Source organism: Armigeres subalbatus, chromosome 3, assembly GCF_024139115.2.
Source record: "Armigeres subalbatus isolate Guangzhou_Male chromosome 3, GZ_Asu_2, whole genome shotgun sequence".
Classification (NCBI taxonomy): Eukaryota; Metazoa; Arthropoda; class Insecta; order Diptera; family Culicidae; genus Armigeres; species Armigeres subalbatus.
Window position 1 is genome coordinate 116,503,097 of NC_085141.1, and position 15,090 is coordinate 116,518,186.

Sequence of the window (15,090 nt, forward strand, 5' to 3'; positions counted from 1 at the left end):
TCATCCTTCATCCTTCTTCCTTCTTCCTTCTTCCGTCTTCCTTCTTCCTTCTTCCTTCTTCGTTCTTCCTTCTTCCTTCTTCCTTATTCCTTCCTCCTTCTTCCTTCTTCCTTATTCCTTCTTCCTTCTTCCTTCTTCCTTATTCTTTCCTCCTTCTTCCTTCTTCCTTCTTCCTTCTTCTTTTTTTTTTCTTCCTTCTTCCTTCCTCCTTCTTCTTTCTTCCTTCTTCTTCCTTCTTTCTTCCTTTTTCTTCTTTATTTCTCCCGTCTTCTTTCTATCTTATTCTTTCTTTCTTCTTCCATCTTTCTTCCTCCTTTTTCCTTCTTCCCTCTTCCTTCTTCCTTCTTCCTTCTTCTTTCTTGCTTCTTTCTTCCTTTTCTCTTATTCCTTCTTCCTTCATCCTTCTTTATTCTTCCTTTTTTCTTCTTCCTTCTTCTTTCCACCTTCTTTCACCTCTCTTCTTCTTTCTTCTTCCTTAATCTTCCTTCTTCTTTCTTCCGTTTTCTTCCTCCTTTCTCCCGTCTTCTTGCTTTCTTATTCTTTTTTCTTCCTTCTTCCATCTTCCTTCTTTCTTCCTTCTCTCTTCTCCCTTCTTCCTTCTTCCTTCTTTATTCTTCCTTCTTCCTTTTTTCCTCTTCCCTCTTCTTTCCACCTTCTTTCACCTCTCTTCTTCTTTCTTCTTTCTTCCGTTTTCTTCCTTTTTTCCCCGTCTTCTTTCTTTCTTATTCTTTTTTTCTTCCTTCTTCTTTCTTCTTTCTTCCTTCTTCCTTCATCCTCACTTCGCACAACTCATTTCTCACTCCCCAGTTCTCATTCGGCCTAATAGCCATTCGGCCTAATGGCCATTTGGCCTAATGACCGTTCGGCCTAATGATCATTCGGCCTAATGGCCTTCGGCCTAATGACCTTCGGCCTACCGGCCTTCGACCTAATGACCCAACATCCCTTCGTATTACCCCTTCCAAAGCGATGTCGAATAGCAGACACGAAAGACCATCACCTTGCCGTAACCCTCTGCGCATTTCGAAAGGACTCGAGAATGCCCCTGAAACTCGAACTGCGCACATCACCCGATCCATCGTCGCTTTGATCAACCGTGTCAGTTTATCCGGAAAACCGTGTTCGTGCATTAGCTGCCATAGCTGGTCCCGATCGATTGTATCATATGCGGCTTTGAAGTCGATGAATAGATGATGTGTGGGCACGTTGTATTCGCGGCATTTCTGCAGTACTTGGCGAATGGCGAACACCTGGTCCATGGTGGAGCGTTCGCCCATAAAACCCGCCTGGTACTGCCCCACGAACTCTCTTGCAATTGGTGTTAGTCAGCGGCATAAAGTTTGGGAGAGCACCTTGCAGGCGGCGTTCAGCAATGTGATTGCGCGGTAGTTGCTACAATCCAGCTTATCGCCCCTTTTTGTAGATGGGACACACGACACCTTCCATCCACTCCTGCGGCAGAACCTCATCCTCCCAAATCTTGGTAATGACCCAGTGCAGCGCTCTAGCCAGTGCCTCACCACCGTATTTAAATAGCTCTCCTGGTAGTTGGCCAACCCCAGGGGCTTTGTTGTTCTTCAGCCGGCCAATCTCCTCCTGGATTTCCTGGAGATCCGGAGCCGGTAAAATTATGTCCTGCACGCGTTCTCCCAGGTCCATCACCATACTGCCATCTTCGTCTGCCACATCGCCATTCAGGTGTTCTTCGTAGTGCTTTGGATCACCTCACGCTCGTTCGTAAGAAGGTTCCCGTTTATGTCCTTACACATATCAGGCTGTGGCACGTGGCTCTTACGTGAACGGTTCTCATAGAACTTTCGTGCGTTATTAGCGCGGTACAGTTGCTCCGTCTCTTCACGGTCTCGATCTTCCTGCTGGCGCTCTTTCCTCCGGAAAATCGAGTTTTGTCTGTTCCGCGCCCGTTTATATCGTGCTTCGTTCGCCCTCGTGCGGTGTTGCAGCAATCTCGCCCATGCTACATTCTTCTCTTCCACTAACTGCTCACATTCGCCTTCATACGTCGTCGTTTATCTGATCCGGGGGCACCGTGCCAAGTGCAGCGAATAGCTCTCCAGCTATCTTCAAGAGACGCTGCGCCTAGCTGCTCTTCCGTTGGGAGTGCCATTTCCAGCTGCTGCGCGTAGCCTGGGGCTAGTCTACTGTCTTGTAGCAGCCCAATGTTAAGCGGCGTCCGACTTCGACGACTTCCTCGCATACCAGTTTCTATTATGTATTAAACTAACTTCCTATTAGGAAGCTGCATACTAGGACTAGGTTTGAGTCAATCACTCTAACACATGAGTGAAAGAGGTTGTAAATTGAGGAAATTCTTCAAAATAGATGGTAATAATTTAATAAACGCCAGTTGCATTGTAGTACCAGCTACATTTATAAGTCCAATTATAATTTTTCTTTTTCTAGTTTACGGAAAGCCATAGAATTATTGATCAAATGATATCATTACTGGGTTTCAAAACAAACATGTTGAATAACTATTCGGATCAAATTAGCCACCGTGTCATTAACGATAACAATACTTACCCCTAATCCGACATGAATTTATACAAATCCCGTCCCTTCTTAAGCAGGAATCCCTGAATGTTCAACGCGTCCAGCAGTCGATTGAAATCCGTTCCAACACCAGCCATCTGTTTTAGCTCAGCCAGCGAGAAAATGGTCTTATTCTGCGTCGCCACCTTAGACTGGAGCAAGCGCACGAAGCGCTTCACCAAACTGGTCTGACTGATACCGGCACCGTTCATCAGGCGATTCGGCTGTAGATCCCCCACATCGTTGCTGAACACATCTATCATACTGTACCGCAGGATGGCGATCACGTCTTGAGCGTGCTGGAGAGTTGCTTCCGTTTCGAGATCCATCCTGGCCCTAGCTTGCGTAAGGCGCACCAAAGCCTCAAGCTGCCGGGTCGTCACCGGAATAGAATCCATTCCCTGCTGGGCCCGACGCATTTCGGCATAAAAATGCCTAATCTCTAGTGCTGCATCTTCCGTCAACTTGGGATGAACGTTCTTACGTGCATATGCAATGTATTTCTGAATCAGTTCCACCGGTAGTAAATCCATTTTCTCATTGGCTCTGATTTTTAACCGTTCGTGAAGAGGAGCTCCTGCTTGTGATCCGTGAATAGTGGTTGTGCCCATTCCGGTTAGAAGGGCCTGGAACCCTGCACTCTGTGGTTGTTGTCCGTCTCTCATGCCATGTAGCCGTTGAACGTGAGCTGCCAGCAAGTTGTCCAGATGGGCATTTGGTCGATCAAGTTGGATGAAAACCAAATCAAATCGAGACAATAGAGCTGGTTTCATTCGGAGATTTTCTGATACGGTTTTCGATTTGTCGTAATGGCCTCCAGATGGATTGGCTGCAGCTAGGATACAAGTACGCGCGGGTAGTGAACAAATGACTCCTGCTTTAGCCACGCTTACAACTTGCTGCTCCATGGCTTCCAACAATATCTGATGGTTTCCGGACATTTTATCGAATTCATCGATACAACAAGCACCCTGATCTGCCAGTACTAGTGCGCCCGCTTCCAACGCTCCTCCTGAGCCCTTTTCTGTTCGAACAGCCACCGTCAGTCCAGCGTTAGAAGTACTATTCCCGCATACGAAAATGCCTCTTGGGGACACTTCTGCGCATGATTGCAGCATTTGGCTTTTTCCAATGCCAGGATCGCCAACAATGAGGACATGGATCTCTGACCGGCGACCTTTGGTTATGGACGCTCCCCCAAATAAGCCAAGCAATAGCCCAGCTTTTATCATTTCATGGCCGTAGATCATGGGACACAAAGACTGAACTAGCAAACGGAACGGACATGGCTCCGATCGAATCGCCCGAATAGCCTCCATATCAAGGTCAGAGAATTCTGCGACGCGATGCCAACTAGTTAGGGAGTTTTTGTTGCTGCGAACGGTAACTGCTTGCATATACATTTTGTACATACTGGCAGTATTCCGAGCCTTCGAACTATTTTCCTCCTGGGGACGACCTTTCAAAATTCCAGTGATGGTCACGTCATCCCCCGGACAAACGGCATCCACTAACTCATGAGTGAGCTCCACCTCGATGCTTCGGGGAACCTGACCATGTCCCGAGCGAGCACCGAGCATGGATTCCTGCAGTCGCACGATTTGAAAGGCTTCGGTTCGCGTGAAAACCGATGATCGCTGGGGGATAAAATTGCTCCTTGCCTTACATCCTTCTCGACAGGACGTAGGAAGAGTCAACATTCCATCTGTCTGCCGTATGGCTTGCTGAGCGTGGCACAATGAGCAACGGAACGCCATCCAAGTATTGATCACCTGTAATAATCAAATCCATTTGTCATATTTCAGCAATGTTGGTGTCTTATTATTCTTCAAAATACTATATGCGACTATAGACTAAAAGAACTTTTTACCTGCGAATTTCCGGCTCGAATTATAGTTCCACGTACGGCAAATAGCTTTCCGAAACTATTTATTTTCATATGCCGCAGATGAACCTCTGGCCCGTGGCCAATTACTCTGGGCCGGATGGCATGAAGCATCAGCTTGTCATGGGATTGCGATGAATCGGTTGATTCTGACAAAAGTTCATCCACAAGTGACTTGGTGACAACTTGATGCATGGCTAGCCCAGCCATGGCCAACGTTTGCTCCGGGTTGTCCACTAAATCTTGTCGAAATGTTTTCCACTCTTGCATTAATGCGGAGTCTGCTTCTCCCACAGCTATGTCTAACTCAAACCAAAAGTTCGATCGGATTTCCACCAGATTATACTGCTCCGGAAACTTGGCATAATGCCGTTCGGCTGCTCGAATTTTTTGCAACGTTGACGAGCCTTCGCAATATGCTAAATCAGTTTTAGAAAATTAGTTATTAGTGTTCTAAAATAAAGATTAAAAAACTACTGACCTTCCTGAGGTAGATAAAGTTTCCATCCTGGATACTCGCACGGTTCTTTTCCCAGCATAACCGACAGTAGTTGCTGGGATTGCGAAACACTTGGCGACTGTGCGGAAGGCGACCCACGGTCAACAATATCTGCATCGTCGTCCATTCGTGGAAGGGCATAACCGACGGGACGCTCTCGTGGTGGACCAGACAATCCACCCCGGCCGTACGGTCGCCAAAATCCACGGCCCCGCCATGTAGGCCGACCAGCATTTCCTCGAGCACCACCTCCCCGATTCGAGCGACCACCACGCGATGTAGACGGTCCAGCATTGGGATCCATTTGAAAATAATCTCACTTATCACTATTACAATAACTATTCTTCTATACTGCACTCATCGGACACAACAATTTGAAAGGCGTTCTAATACCCTAAAGATTTAATATTGAATATTATTTACGAAATGATTTTAATGAATTATTTTTAAGAAAAATTCGAAAAATTGGCTCCGGAAAATTTGAAAAACCGGGAAAACAGAACAGCTGTAAAAGTAAACAAAAACAGTTGAATCGTCTTATACACTGAAATTCGAAACTATCCAAAATTGAGAGTGAAACTACTCAAAATTGAGTGTTTTCTCAACACTCCCATTTTGGATATATTTTTGTTTATGTAGATTATAGATAGTAGAATCTATAGATGAGCGAAAGCATGGCTGAGTCGATTTTTTTGCCCGTGCACACGCGCATATGACGTCACAGCCCATAACGTTTCCATTGAAACCATGACGTCATGCTCGTTTGGAGACACGTTTGACAGTTCGTTTGGAGACAGAAGATTTATCTTCGCTCATCTATATATTCCACTATCTATAATGTAGATGGGTGATTTTTGCGTTGCTTTGAAGTCTAGTCCAAAGACTCACCTATGAGTTATCTGGTTTATATGAAACTATCCAAAGTTAAGTTATGGCATGCCACACAGTTTTGGATGAAAATTTACTTGTCGACATTTTGGTTGAACGCTATTTTTGCTGATAAGTTTAATTCAAGTCAATTTCAAATATAATATAAGATTTCTTGATGATCTCTATTGAAAATGATTCTCAACGGGTAAGTTATTGATTTAAAATAATTAAAAACATCTATAATTTGTATAAGTCAAATTTCAGGATGATACGTAGCGGAAACCCTGAAATCGAAAACGACTGAAACGCCGAGCTTACGGCGCAGGAGCAGCTGAAATCAGTGGGCCACGTTGAAGCCGGAACTTTTCCCGTTGTCAGGACAAAGATAGACTCCATGTCAAGATCATGCATGAAAGTAAGCCATCAGTAGAGTGCAGTGAAGATCTCGGTGAAGATGGTATGCATTTTTTATCTATATTGTAGATTCCTTTTGTGAATAACATTATTTATAAATTAAAATAAAAACTTGTGCGTGGACCTTGGCGTAGACGTTTGAATTTTTGTACTATATTTAATTAAAACGAAAATCACGGTTAATAAAAATTTTCACCCAAAATCAACTCTTCTAGAAGAAGTAAAATTCATTCAAAACAAAGTGTTCTCAAATAACTCAAAATTAAGTATTATGCAAATAACTCAATTTTGAGTGGTTGCACTTTGCTGTCAAGTTGAGTGAAAACGACCTAATTTTGGATTGTTTCGGTTCTCCGTGTACACTGAAAACCAAAACTACTCAAAAGTGGGTTGTTTTCACTCAAAACCGTAATTTGGGCCAATATCCCAAATTTGAGTAAAATGATTTCTCTGACACTATATACACGCTCATTTTGATTTTACTCACCGATGAGTAGTTTTTTATTGCTGTCTCTTTTTTTTTCCACAGAAGTTTTACATAAAACTTCACGGGCTTTTTCAAATATTCATAAAGAACTCCACTATTAGAAAGCGCATAAATTTTTGTGGGAAGAAATCTCGCTTAACTTTTCAAAAGGACCTAAGTAACATTTTTTTCATGAATTATTTTGAATAGCTCGATCAATAGCTTTCATGTTGTTGTGTTGATTGCGCTATTGGAATTAATTCATGAAAAAAATGTTACTTAGGTCTTTTTGAAAAGTTAAGCGAGAAATGCTCAAATGCAAAACCAATCGCTATTGAATTTCACAACAACAAGAAAATCTGTAAATCCGTGGTATGAACAATAAACATCATCGAAGGAATATAAATTATTGTTATTTTATTGTAAATACAATAGACAGGCTTCTTCGTTTAGAAAATCATACAATGCAAAAACAATAATTTTTATTGTTACTTATAAATTGTATTGTTTTTATACAGTTTACACCATGGCACTTATGGTTTATTTTTATCCAGGCAGGCCTCTAGTTTTTACTATAGATAGTGGAATATATAGATGAGCGAAGATAAATCCTCTGTCTCCAAACGAACTGTCAAACGTGTCTCCAAACGAGCATGACGTCATGGTTTCAATGGAAACGTTAAGGGCTGTGACGTCATATGCGCGTGTGCACGGGCAAAAAAATCGACTCAGCCATGCTTTCGCTCATCTATAGATTCTACTATCTATAGTTTTTACCACGGAATTTGTTTCTGTGTTGCTACACGTAAAAAAATAACCTTATATGTTTTGGCAAAAAACCATTCGAAAATACTTATACTCTTTATTATGCCACCTAATGAGTGATCCCATATCAAAAAGCTAATAACATTCATAAGTTAATGAAAAGTATAAGTTTGCGAATGTATGTGACTAATGCGATGTATAAGTTTTTTCTTATACATGTTGTGATAACGTCCGATTAAGTCGTGTCTACTCACAAGAATGAATCATGATGCGGTTCATAGAAGACTGGAACCCAAGCGGATCAATGGGTGCACGCATACCTTCAACTCCCACATCACATGATATATTGATATGTATTATGGATCACCACATCCCCTTTTCTTTATATATAATTTCAATAAAGTTACAAAGCAGTTTATAGTTCTTTTTATGTATTATTATTATGTATTATTATATTTTTTTGTACAATAGTATAAATTCCATTAAATCTTATATTATCTTTATTACCTATACTTTATAACAAGGTTGTGACCTACAGGCTCGCTCCGGATAGCGACGTCCTGCTACGTTCAACTTGCTCCTCAGATGCTTCAGCAGACTCATTCTTCTTAGAATGAATCGAAACCTTTTTCAAATGAGCTACAATTCTCTCATATCTATTTTCACTGTCCTTGGAACGAATTCGTACCTTCGATCCCTCACGCTCCTCGACTATGAACTTCTCGGCCGTGAAATTAGTAGAGAGCTTGTTTGTTGGATGAAGATTTTTCATGAGTACCGTATCTCCGGTACCGATATCACTATGTTTGGCATTTCTGTTACATCTTCTGCTACCTTTCCTTTGAGCTTCTGCACTGCACCTCTGTCTGCGTAATCTGTTGTTGCCACTGCCGTACTAAGATTATCCGTATCCGAGAATTTGAACCTTTGAACGGGAATTTGAACCTTATCCGGGAATTTAAACCTTTGAACCAGCTCATTCGGCGCTTTGCCTGTTGTTGAATGTGATGTGTTATTATACTTTTCCAGATACTGCTTCATTTCTGCTCTTCAGTCTCCATATAGGGCATTAGCTATCTTCAGACGCAACGGTCTTCGTTGCATTGGTTCTGGAGGATCTGCTACTTGTACTAATCGACATCCCTCGCATATATCGCATGAGCTCACACCTTCAGCATCCATTTTAGGTCACCAGCAACGATCTCTAAACCTTCGTTTCATCACTGTTTGACCCGGATGTCCATCGTGGGCAAGCACGAACATCCTGGATCACAGTGCTGACGATATTACAAGTTTCATCCCTCGGATTATGAGCCCGTTCACTGCAGAAATTTCATTACGAAAGGCCACATAAGGCTTTAATAGCTCTGAAGTCCATATATCGTCCATTACGGCACGTGTTATGGCTTGCATTTCCTTGTCATTCTCTGAAGTTTCCACAACCTCAGAGATATCGATTGCAGCTGTCTCTTGAATCGCCCTGATCGATATTTCCGTGTCGTTGTCAAAATTGTCGATGATTCTCTCGACCGCTAGTGTAGCCAACACTACTGCACTTATGCGACGGATGTATACTTCCGACTCTTCCTGCCAGTTGTCATCAACATGTGAAGCCATTCGGGAGAGGGGATCAGCAATTACTTGAGCCTTTTCTGTAGACGACTGTGAAGTTGAATGACTGCGGCCGTAGCATCCATCTCTCTATGCGAGCTGTTGGTCGAGACTTCGATGTGAAAAGAACCTCCAGTGGACGGTGGTCCGTCTCAAGAGTAAAAGAAATTCCAAAAAGATAATCCTTGAACCGCTCGACACCCCAAACTATACCCAACGCCTCTTTTTCAATAGGTGGGTATCGTTGCTCTGTTGTGGATAAACTTCTTGACGCATAGCTTATCACGCGAGGTTTTTCATTCTTTAGCTGTATTTAACAGCACATCGCCAAGACCAACACCTGATGCATCGGTAACAAGGATTGTTTTGTCTTTGGGATTGAAATATCCCAAACTCTTCATAGCGCCCATGTTTTGCTTCAAGACTTCAAACGATCGTTGATGGGTGGGGCTCCATTTGAATGGTATTGTTTCTTTCAGAAGCTCCCTAAGTGGTTGGTTTTCAGTTACCAGGTTTGGTATGAATCTTGCAATGCAGGTTACCAACCCTATTTCTTAGTTCTTCCTTTTTCCGCGGCGCTCGGAATTTCAGTATGGATCGCACTTTAGTATTAGTTGGAAGGACACCATCCTCAGAAAATGTGTGGCCAAGGAATATAGTTTCTCGTTGTTTAAATTTGCATTTTTGCATATTCAACAGTATTCAATGTTCTTTCAAGGTTGCCAGTGCTTTTCTAACTGCATCGTCATGTTCCTCTTCAGTGGAACCCCAGATCATGATATCATCAATAAAGACCTCAGTGTTTTAACAATCCGACAATATGCTCTCCAGTTCTGGAAGAACTCCGGCGCGTAGTTTACTCCGAAAAACAATCTTGTGTAACAGTTGGTAACGAAAGTTGTTATCGCTCGACTTTCTTCTGCTAACTCTACTTGGTGGAATGTTTGCTTGATGTCCAACGTAGTGAAGAATTTAGCTCCATTAAATTTTGGAAGCATGTTCTCAAAGACAGGCAGTGGATGATTCAATCGCCTCATGTCAACGTAAAGCCGCAATTCTCCATTGTTCTTAATGATTGGTACCAAAGGCGACACCCAAGACGACGGCTTTTTCACTCGTTCGATGATTTCCATTGCTAGTAGCTCATCTAACTTACTTTTTACCTGTTCTAGCAATGGGACCGGGCAGCGCCGCAGAGGCTGAATTACTGGCGTCACGCTTTTGTCGATCGGGAGGACTAATTGAAAGTCTTTGATCTTAGGAAAAACATCGATCTTCCTAACTTGATTAACATCGTCTAAATGAGCTAGGTAAACCGACTGGCAACAAGCCAAGTTCACGCGCGGTGATTTTACCCAACAGTGCTTGTTGAACACCACGAATCACATAGAACGTTGTTCTAGTGGAAATAATATTTTTCTCATCGATAACTGCATCAAACAATGTTATCATTTCCAAGGGAATTCGACCGTAAGCCATGAATTTCTTAGATCCATCATATCTTTCTGCAAAGTAGTTTGCTTATCATCAATTAAGTTATATGCTGTTTTTGAGTCGATCAGCGTTTCGATATCAACTCCACCCACGCGACATTGAAGTAATTCATCGTTTTGGTCTTCTATCTTATAAACTGAGAACTCTTCTGTATCCTCTGTTTTCTTTTCCACATCAATCACATCACATGGTCTCATTTAAATTCACTACTGATAGTATTGGCCATATACTGTTTCATTCCCGCCAAGCCATGGTGGTATATTTTCCAACTAACTACTGTATTTGTATGTATAAATGACATGTAATTCAATCTCAATCACCTTTGTATCAACGCATTGATCACGCTCGCAAATAAGCAGATACACCTTTTCAATTCTCTCTATTGTACTTATACAATGCATTCAACCATACCGTTTTTCCTACATCAGTGAATTTAATCACAGCGCTTTGTGCGCTCTCAGTGAATTTAATCACAGCGTCTTACACGCTCTCAGTGAATTTAATCACAGTGCTTTGTACACTCTAAGTGAATTTAATCACAGCGCTATGAACGCTCTCAGTGAATTTAATCACAGCGCTTTGAGCGCTCTCAGTGAATTTAACCACAGCGCCTTTTGCGCTCTCAGTGAATTTAATCACAGCGCCTTTTGCGCTCTCAGTGAATTTAATCACAGTGCTTCACGCACTCTACGTGAATTGAATCACAGCGCCTTTTGCGCTCTCAGTGAATTTAATCACAGTTCTTTATGCACTCTAAGTGAATTTAATCACAGCGCTTTGAGCGCTCTCAGTGAATTTAATCACACTGTCAACGACACTATATAATATTCTCATATGCGTTTGCATAACACGATCCGCGTATGCAAAACTGCTTGCGCTAATCCACACATACTAAATCGGTATCAACACTCTGTGCTGTACGATCTCCATATACCTATTCTTATAAGAGAGAAAAAAACATGAGAACCAAAGCTCATTTTTTTCTATCCGCTCTTCTCGATATGAGCATATGATATTGTGACTGTGCAACTTTCATGATACATATACACAATATAATAAGTACATACCTTTGTTATCCCCATTCGTGTTGACCTACATTGAAACGCATGTACGCAACCCAAAAGTCTAATGCGACCGCGTGGGGAATGTAGGTTGCGTTAGAACAGCCACCTTGATTATGAGTCACACGCACCAGTAACAAATAACATAGAACAAGGCATAGCATATGGGTCCAATGCTTCTTCGATCTTCTTCGTTTACATATACACACGGCTGATTTATTATTCCCCTCCATTCATATTTTTCGTTAATTCCCACCAACCCATTCATAACTGTGTTCTCTCACACAAGGTTTTTTTTCACTGAGCGAATCATTTTATCTACTACTGACCATGCACGATCTTCTGCTTTAGCATTTGCACATACACACTGCTCGCTGCTTAATTATATTTCCCCTCCATTCATATTATCCGTTCATTCACACCAACCCATTCGTCACTGTGTTTTCTCACACTAAGAATTTTGGTTTTCACTGACCGAAGCGTTTTATCCAGTACTGTACCATGTAAGCCAATTATGAAGCAGAAAATATGCGCGTCCCATTTCAACACTATTGGCCTTTCTTCATCAAGCTTCAATCACGCTTAATTAAATCACAATATCTTGCTTTTTTTTCTCTACCAACTTCACGCTACGCAGAATACCACTGAACAATTAAATATGCTTGTTTTTTTCTCAGGTATTTTCTTATTTCTTAACATGTCTTCACCTTCTTGCATCTCAACACAAAAACACGCTTTTTCTTGGCGTCACTTTTTTCCGCGTTCCTTTTTCCTTTTGCGTCACTTTAAACATAAGATAATGACGGACCATAGCAAGACTTTAGAATAAAACACTATTGGGAAACATTATGTCAAGATTTTAATTTTTCCGTTCATTATTACCACTTTGATCACTTTTCCTTTTTAAAATCAACTTTACGCGTTTTCCTTTTTCGTACCTCGTCGCCACATGTGATAACGTCCGATTAAGTCGTGTCTACTCACAAGAATGAATCATGATGCGGTTCATAGAAGACTGGAACCCAAGCGGATCAATGGGTGCACGCATACCTTCAACTCCCACATCACATGATATATTGATATGTATTATGGATCACCACACATGTCATTAAGCGCCTGCTTTGGCAAAAAAGTATTAGAAATATTAATAATAAACAACATTAATTTTTTTACGTGTACTGTGCGCACAGTGGGTTGTGACTGTTGTGACTCACTTTTGAGTTGGTTCAAATGAGCACGGAGAACCGAAACTATCCAAAATTAAGTCATTTTCACTCATCTTGACAGCTAAGTGCAACCACTCAAAATTGAGTTTTTCAGCAAGTACTCAATTTTGAGTTATTTGAAAACACGTTGGTTTGGGTGATTTTTACTTATCCTCAAACAGTCGACTTTTGGTAAAAAGTACTGAATATCTGGTTTTCAGCATTGGTGAATTTCAGTCAAAATGTTTTAAGCAATTCGTTTTTCTTTTGATCAGATTCCAGATGTATCCTCACATTAATTTATTAAATAATTGGTATCGTACTTAATGCTATAATCTACACATAATGATAAATTTATGATGAAATACGTATTTTGGACTGTTTCTGCATACTAGAGCTGAGCTACCGTCTCGTCGTCTTGTCACCAATTTGGAATCTATAAAAGAAGAATGTGCAAATTAAACATAGAAAGAGAGATCATTATAATAAAAAATGTGATAATACTATTTCGCATGATGCCACTGCTTATGTACTTACTTGAAACAATTATATCAAATTTTCCTCTGGCACGTAACAAGCGGATGTGGCACTATGCGAGGCACTATAGCAGTTCAAGTTGATGCTCGCGTATTCGGAAAATACTCCCGCTCCGTTTTCCTCCCGCTCACATTCCCTATTTCGAAGCTTTGTTTTCGTTGAATAAATGCTTGCATTCCTCATTTTAATTCCAATTCGTCTTCTGCTCTGTTTTTCAGAGTTTGGAAGGAACGAAAACATCAGAAGGTCGATTTCCTGACGTTATTTATTTCTAAAATTGCACAGAATATTTAAAGTTTATTTTCCGCAATCGATTGATTTAAACTTACCTGTGTTAATGCACTTAATTTTAGACCAAAATTAACAATTTTAAACTTATTTTTAACAATATTTTAAAATACAAAATATATCTGTTTGAAGCTGACCGTGGTTAAATATGGCGGCAAGTAAATTTTCAGCCAAAACCAAGTTAAGTTTCAACACTTCATTTTGGATACTTTCAAATAAACAATATTACTCAGAGGTGAGTTTTTGAGGAAAACTTCAAAATAAAGTAAAAATAATCCATCTACCAAAACAAAAATATATCCAAAATGGGAGTGTTGGCAAAGTACTCAAATTTGAGCACTTTCACACTTGATTTTGGATAGTTTCGAATCTCAGTGAGCGTACACGGAAGAAATAAACTACCCAATAGTGAGTTAAATTCACCCAACCTCGAACATCCGTACGGGAAGTCAAAATTGAGTAAGTAGGGTCGAAGTAGTTTGCCTTTACTCCCATGTTAAAAAAGTACCCAACGGAAAATTTATTGACCCAAATTTAAGTTTAATTCACTCAATTACGACCTCAGGTAATAAAACTCAAAATTGGCTTCCCGTATTGAACTGGCGTCGTTGGATTGTTTGGCTCTTTTGTTTTTGACAACAAAAGAAAGAGTGAATGAAAGCGAAGAGAAAAAATAACTCAAAAGTAAGTTTAAAAGTACTCAATTTTGGGTACTTTTTTTCTTCCGTGTATAGTTCATACGTCTTATCTTTCAGTTGACCTCGATGTGCTTTACTATAGACGAATCCAAGTAAAAATAAGAAGAAGACACACGACGGTGTTAACTTTGACAGATCCTACAGGACAGCATAGGGAGATCATTTTAAAATGCTTTTAATAAATTCTAGACAAAATTTAATAAAAATCTGATTGATGTATGATACGGAAAAAGTTCCGAACTGTATGATAGATACATTTTTGGAAAATATTCGAAAAATTGAGATAAGCTTCCAGATATGTAATTCAGAACTTTTTCCGTACCGTACATCAATCAGATTTTAATTACATTTTGTCTAGAATTTATTATAAGCATTTTAAAATGATCTCCCTATGCTGTGCTGTAGGATCTGTCAAAGTTAACACCGTCGTGTGTCTTCTTCTTATTTTTACTTGGATTCGTCTATACAGGTGTGGCCCAAACCCTAAAGTAGTATTTGTTCAACGAAAATTCTCTCTTTTGAGACTCAGCTGGGTTGCCGAAGATGGCCGAAGGCGACCGAATGTGACGTCACGTCTGGTATACTCAGTACAATTTTTATAACAGACGTGACGTTTCACACCGTCCGCCCACTGTGGGTGGCAATGTTTACATTATTTTTTCGACTAATACAGACTTAGAGGACTTTGGCCCACACCTTTGCTGAAGCACATCGAGTTGACCTATTTGTTTAGTTGACTTAGCAGAC

At 40.7% G+C, this 15,090-nt stretch overlaps 1 protein-coding gene across 1 annotated transcript; it reads right to left on the reverse strand.

Moving 5' to 3' along the window:
* Positions 1 to 2,364: 2,364 nt before the first annotated feature.
* On the reverse strand, positions 2,365 to 5,449 carry LOC134225288 (DNA helicase MCM8). The gene is made up of 3 exons (XM_062705239.1): positions 4,917 to 5,449; positions 4,421 to 4,854; positions 2,365 to 4,322 (listed from the first exon to the last, which is right to left on the reverse strand). Exons 1-3 carry the CDS (start codon positions 5,236 to 5,238, stop codon positions 2,544 to 2,546), a joined length of 2,535 nt encoding a protein of 844 aa, XP_062561223.1. The 5' UTR covers positions 5,239 to 5,449; the 3' UTR covers positions 2,365 to 2,543.
* Between the last annotated feature and the right edge of the window lie 9,641 nt (positions 5,450 to 15,090).

Bases quoted from the DNA above. Each gene is read 5' to 3' on its own strand.
- LOC134225288 (XM_062705239.1), bottom strand. From the start codon at position 5,238: ATGGATCCCAATGCTGGACCGTCTACATCGCGTGGTGGTCGCTCGAAT. The intron at 4,855-4,916 runs GTCAGTAGTTTT...AAACTGATTTAG, and splicing joins ACTTTATCTACCTCAGGAAG to CATATTGCGAAGGCTCGTCA. The intron at 4,323-4,420 runs GTAAAAAGTTCT...TGATTATTACAG, and splicing joins TTCGAGCCGGAAATTCGCAG to GTGATCAATACTTGGATGGC.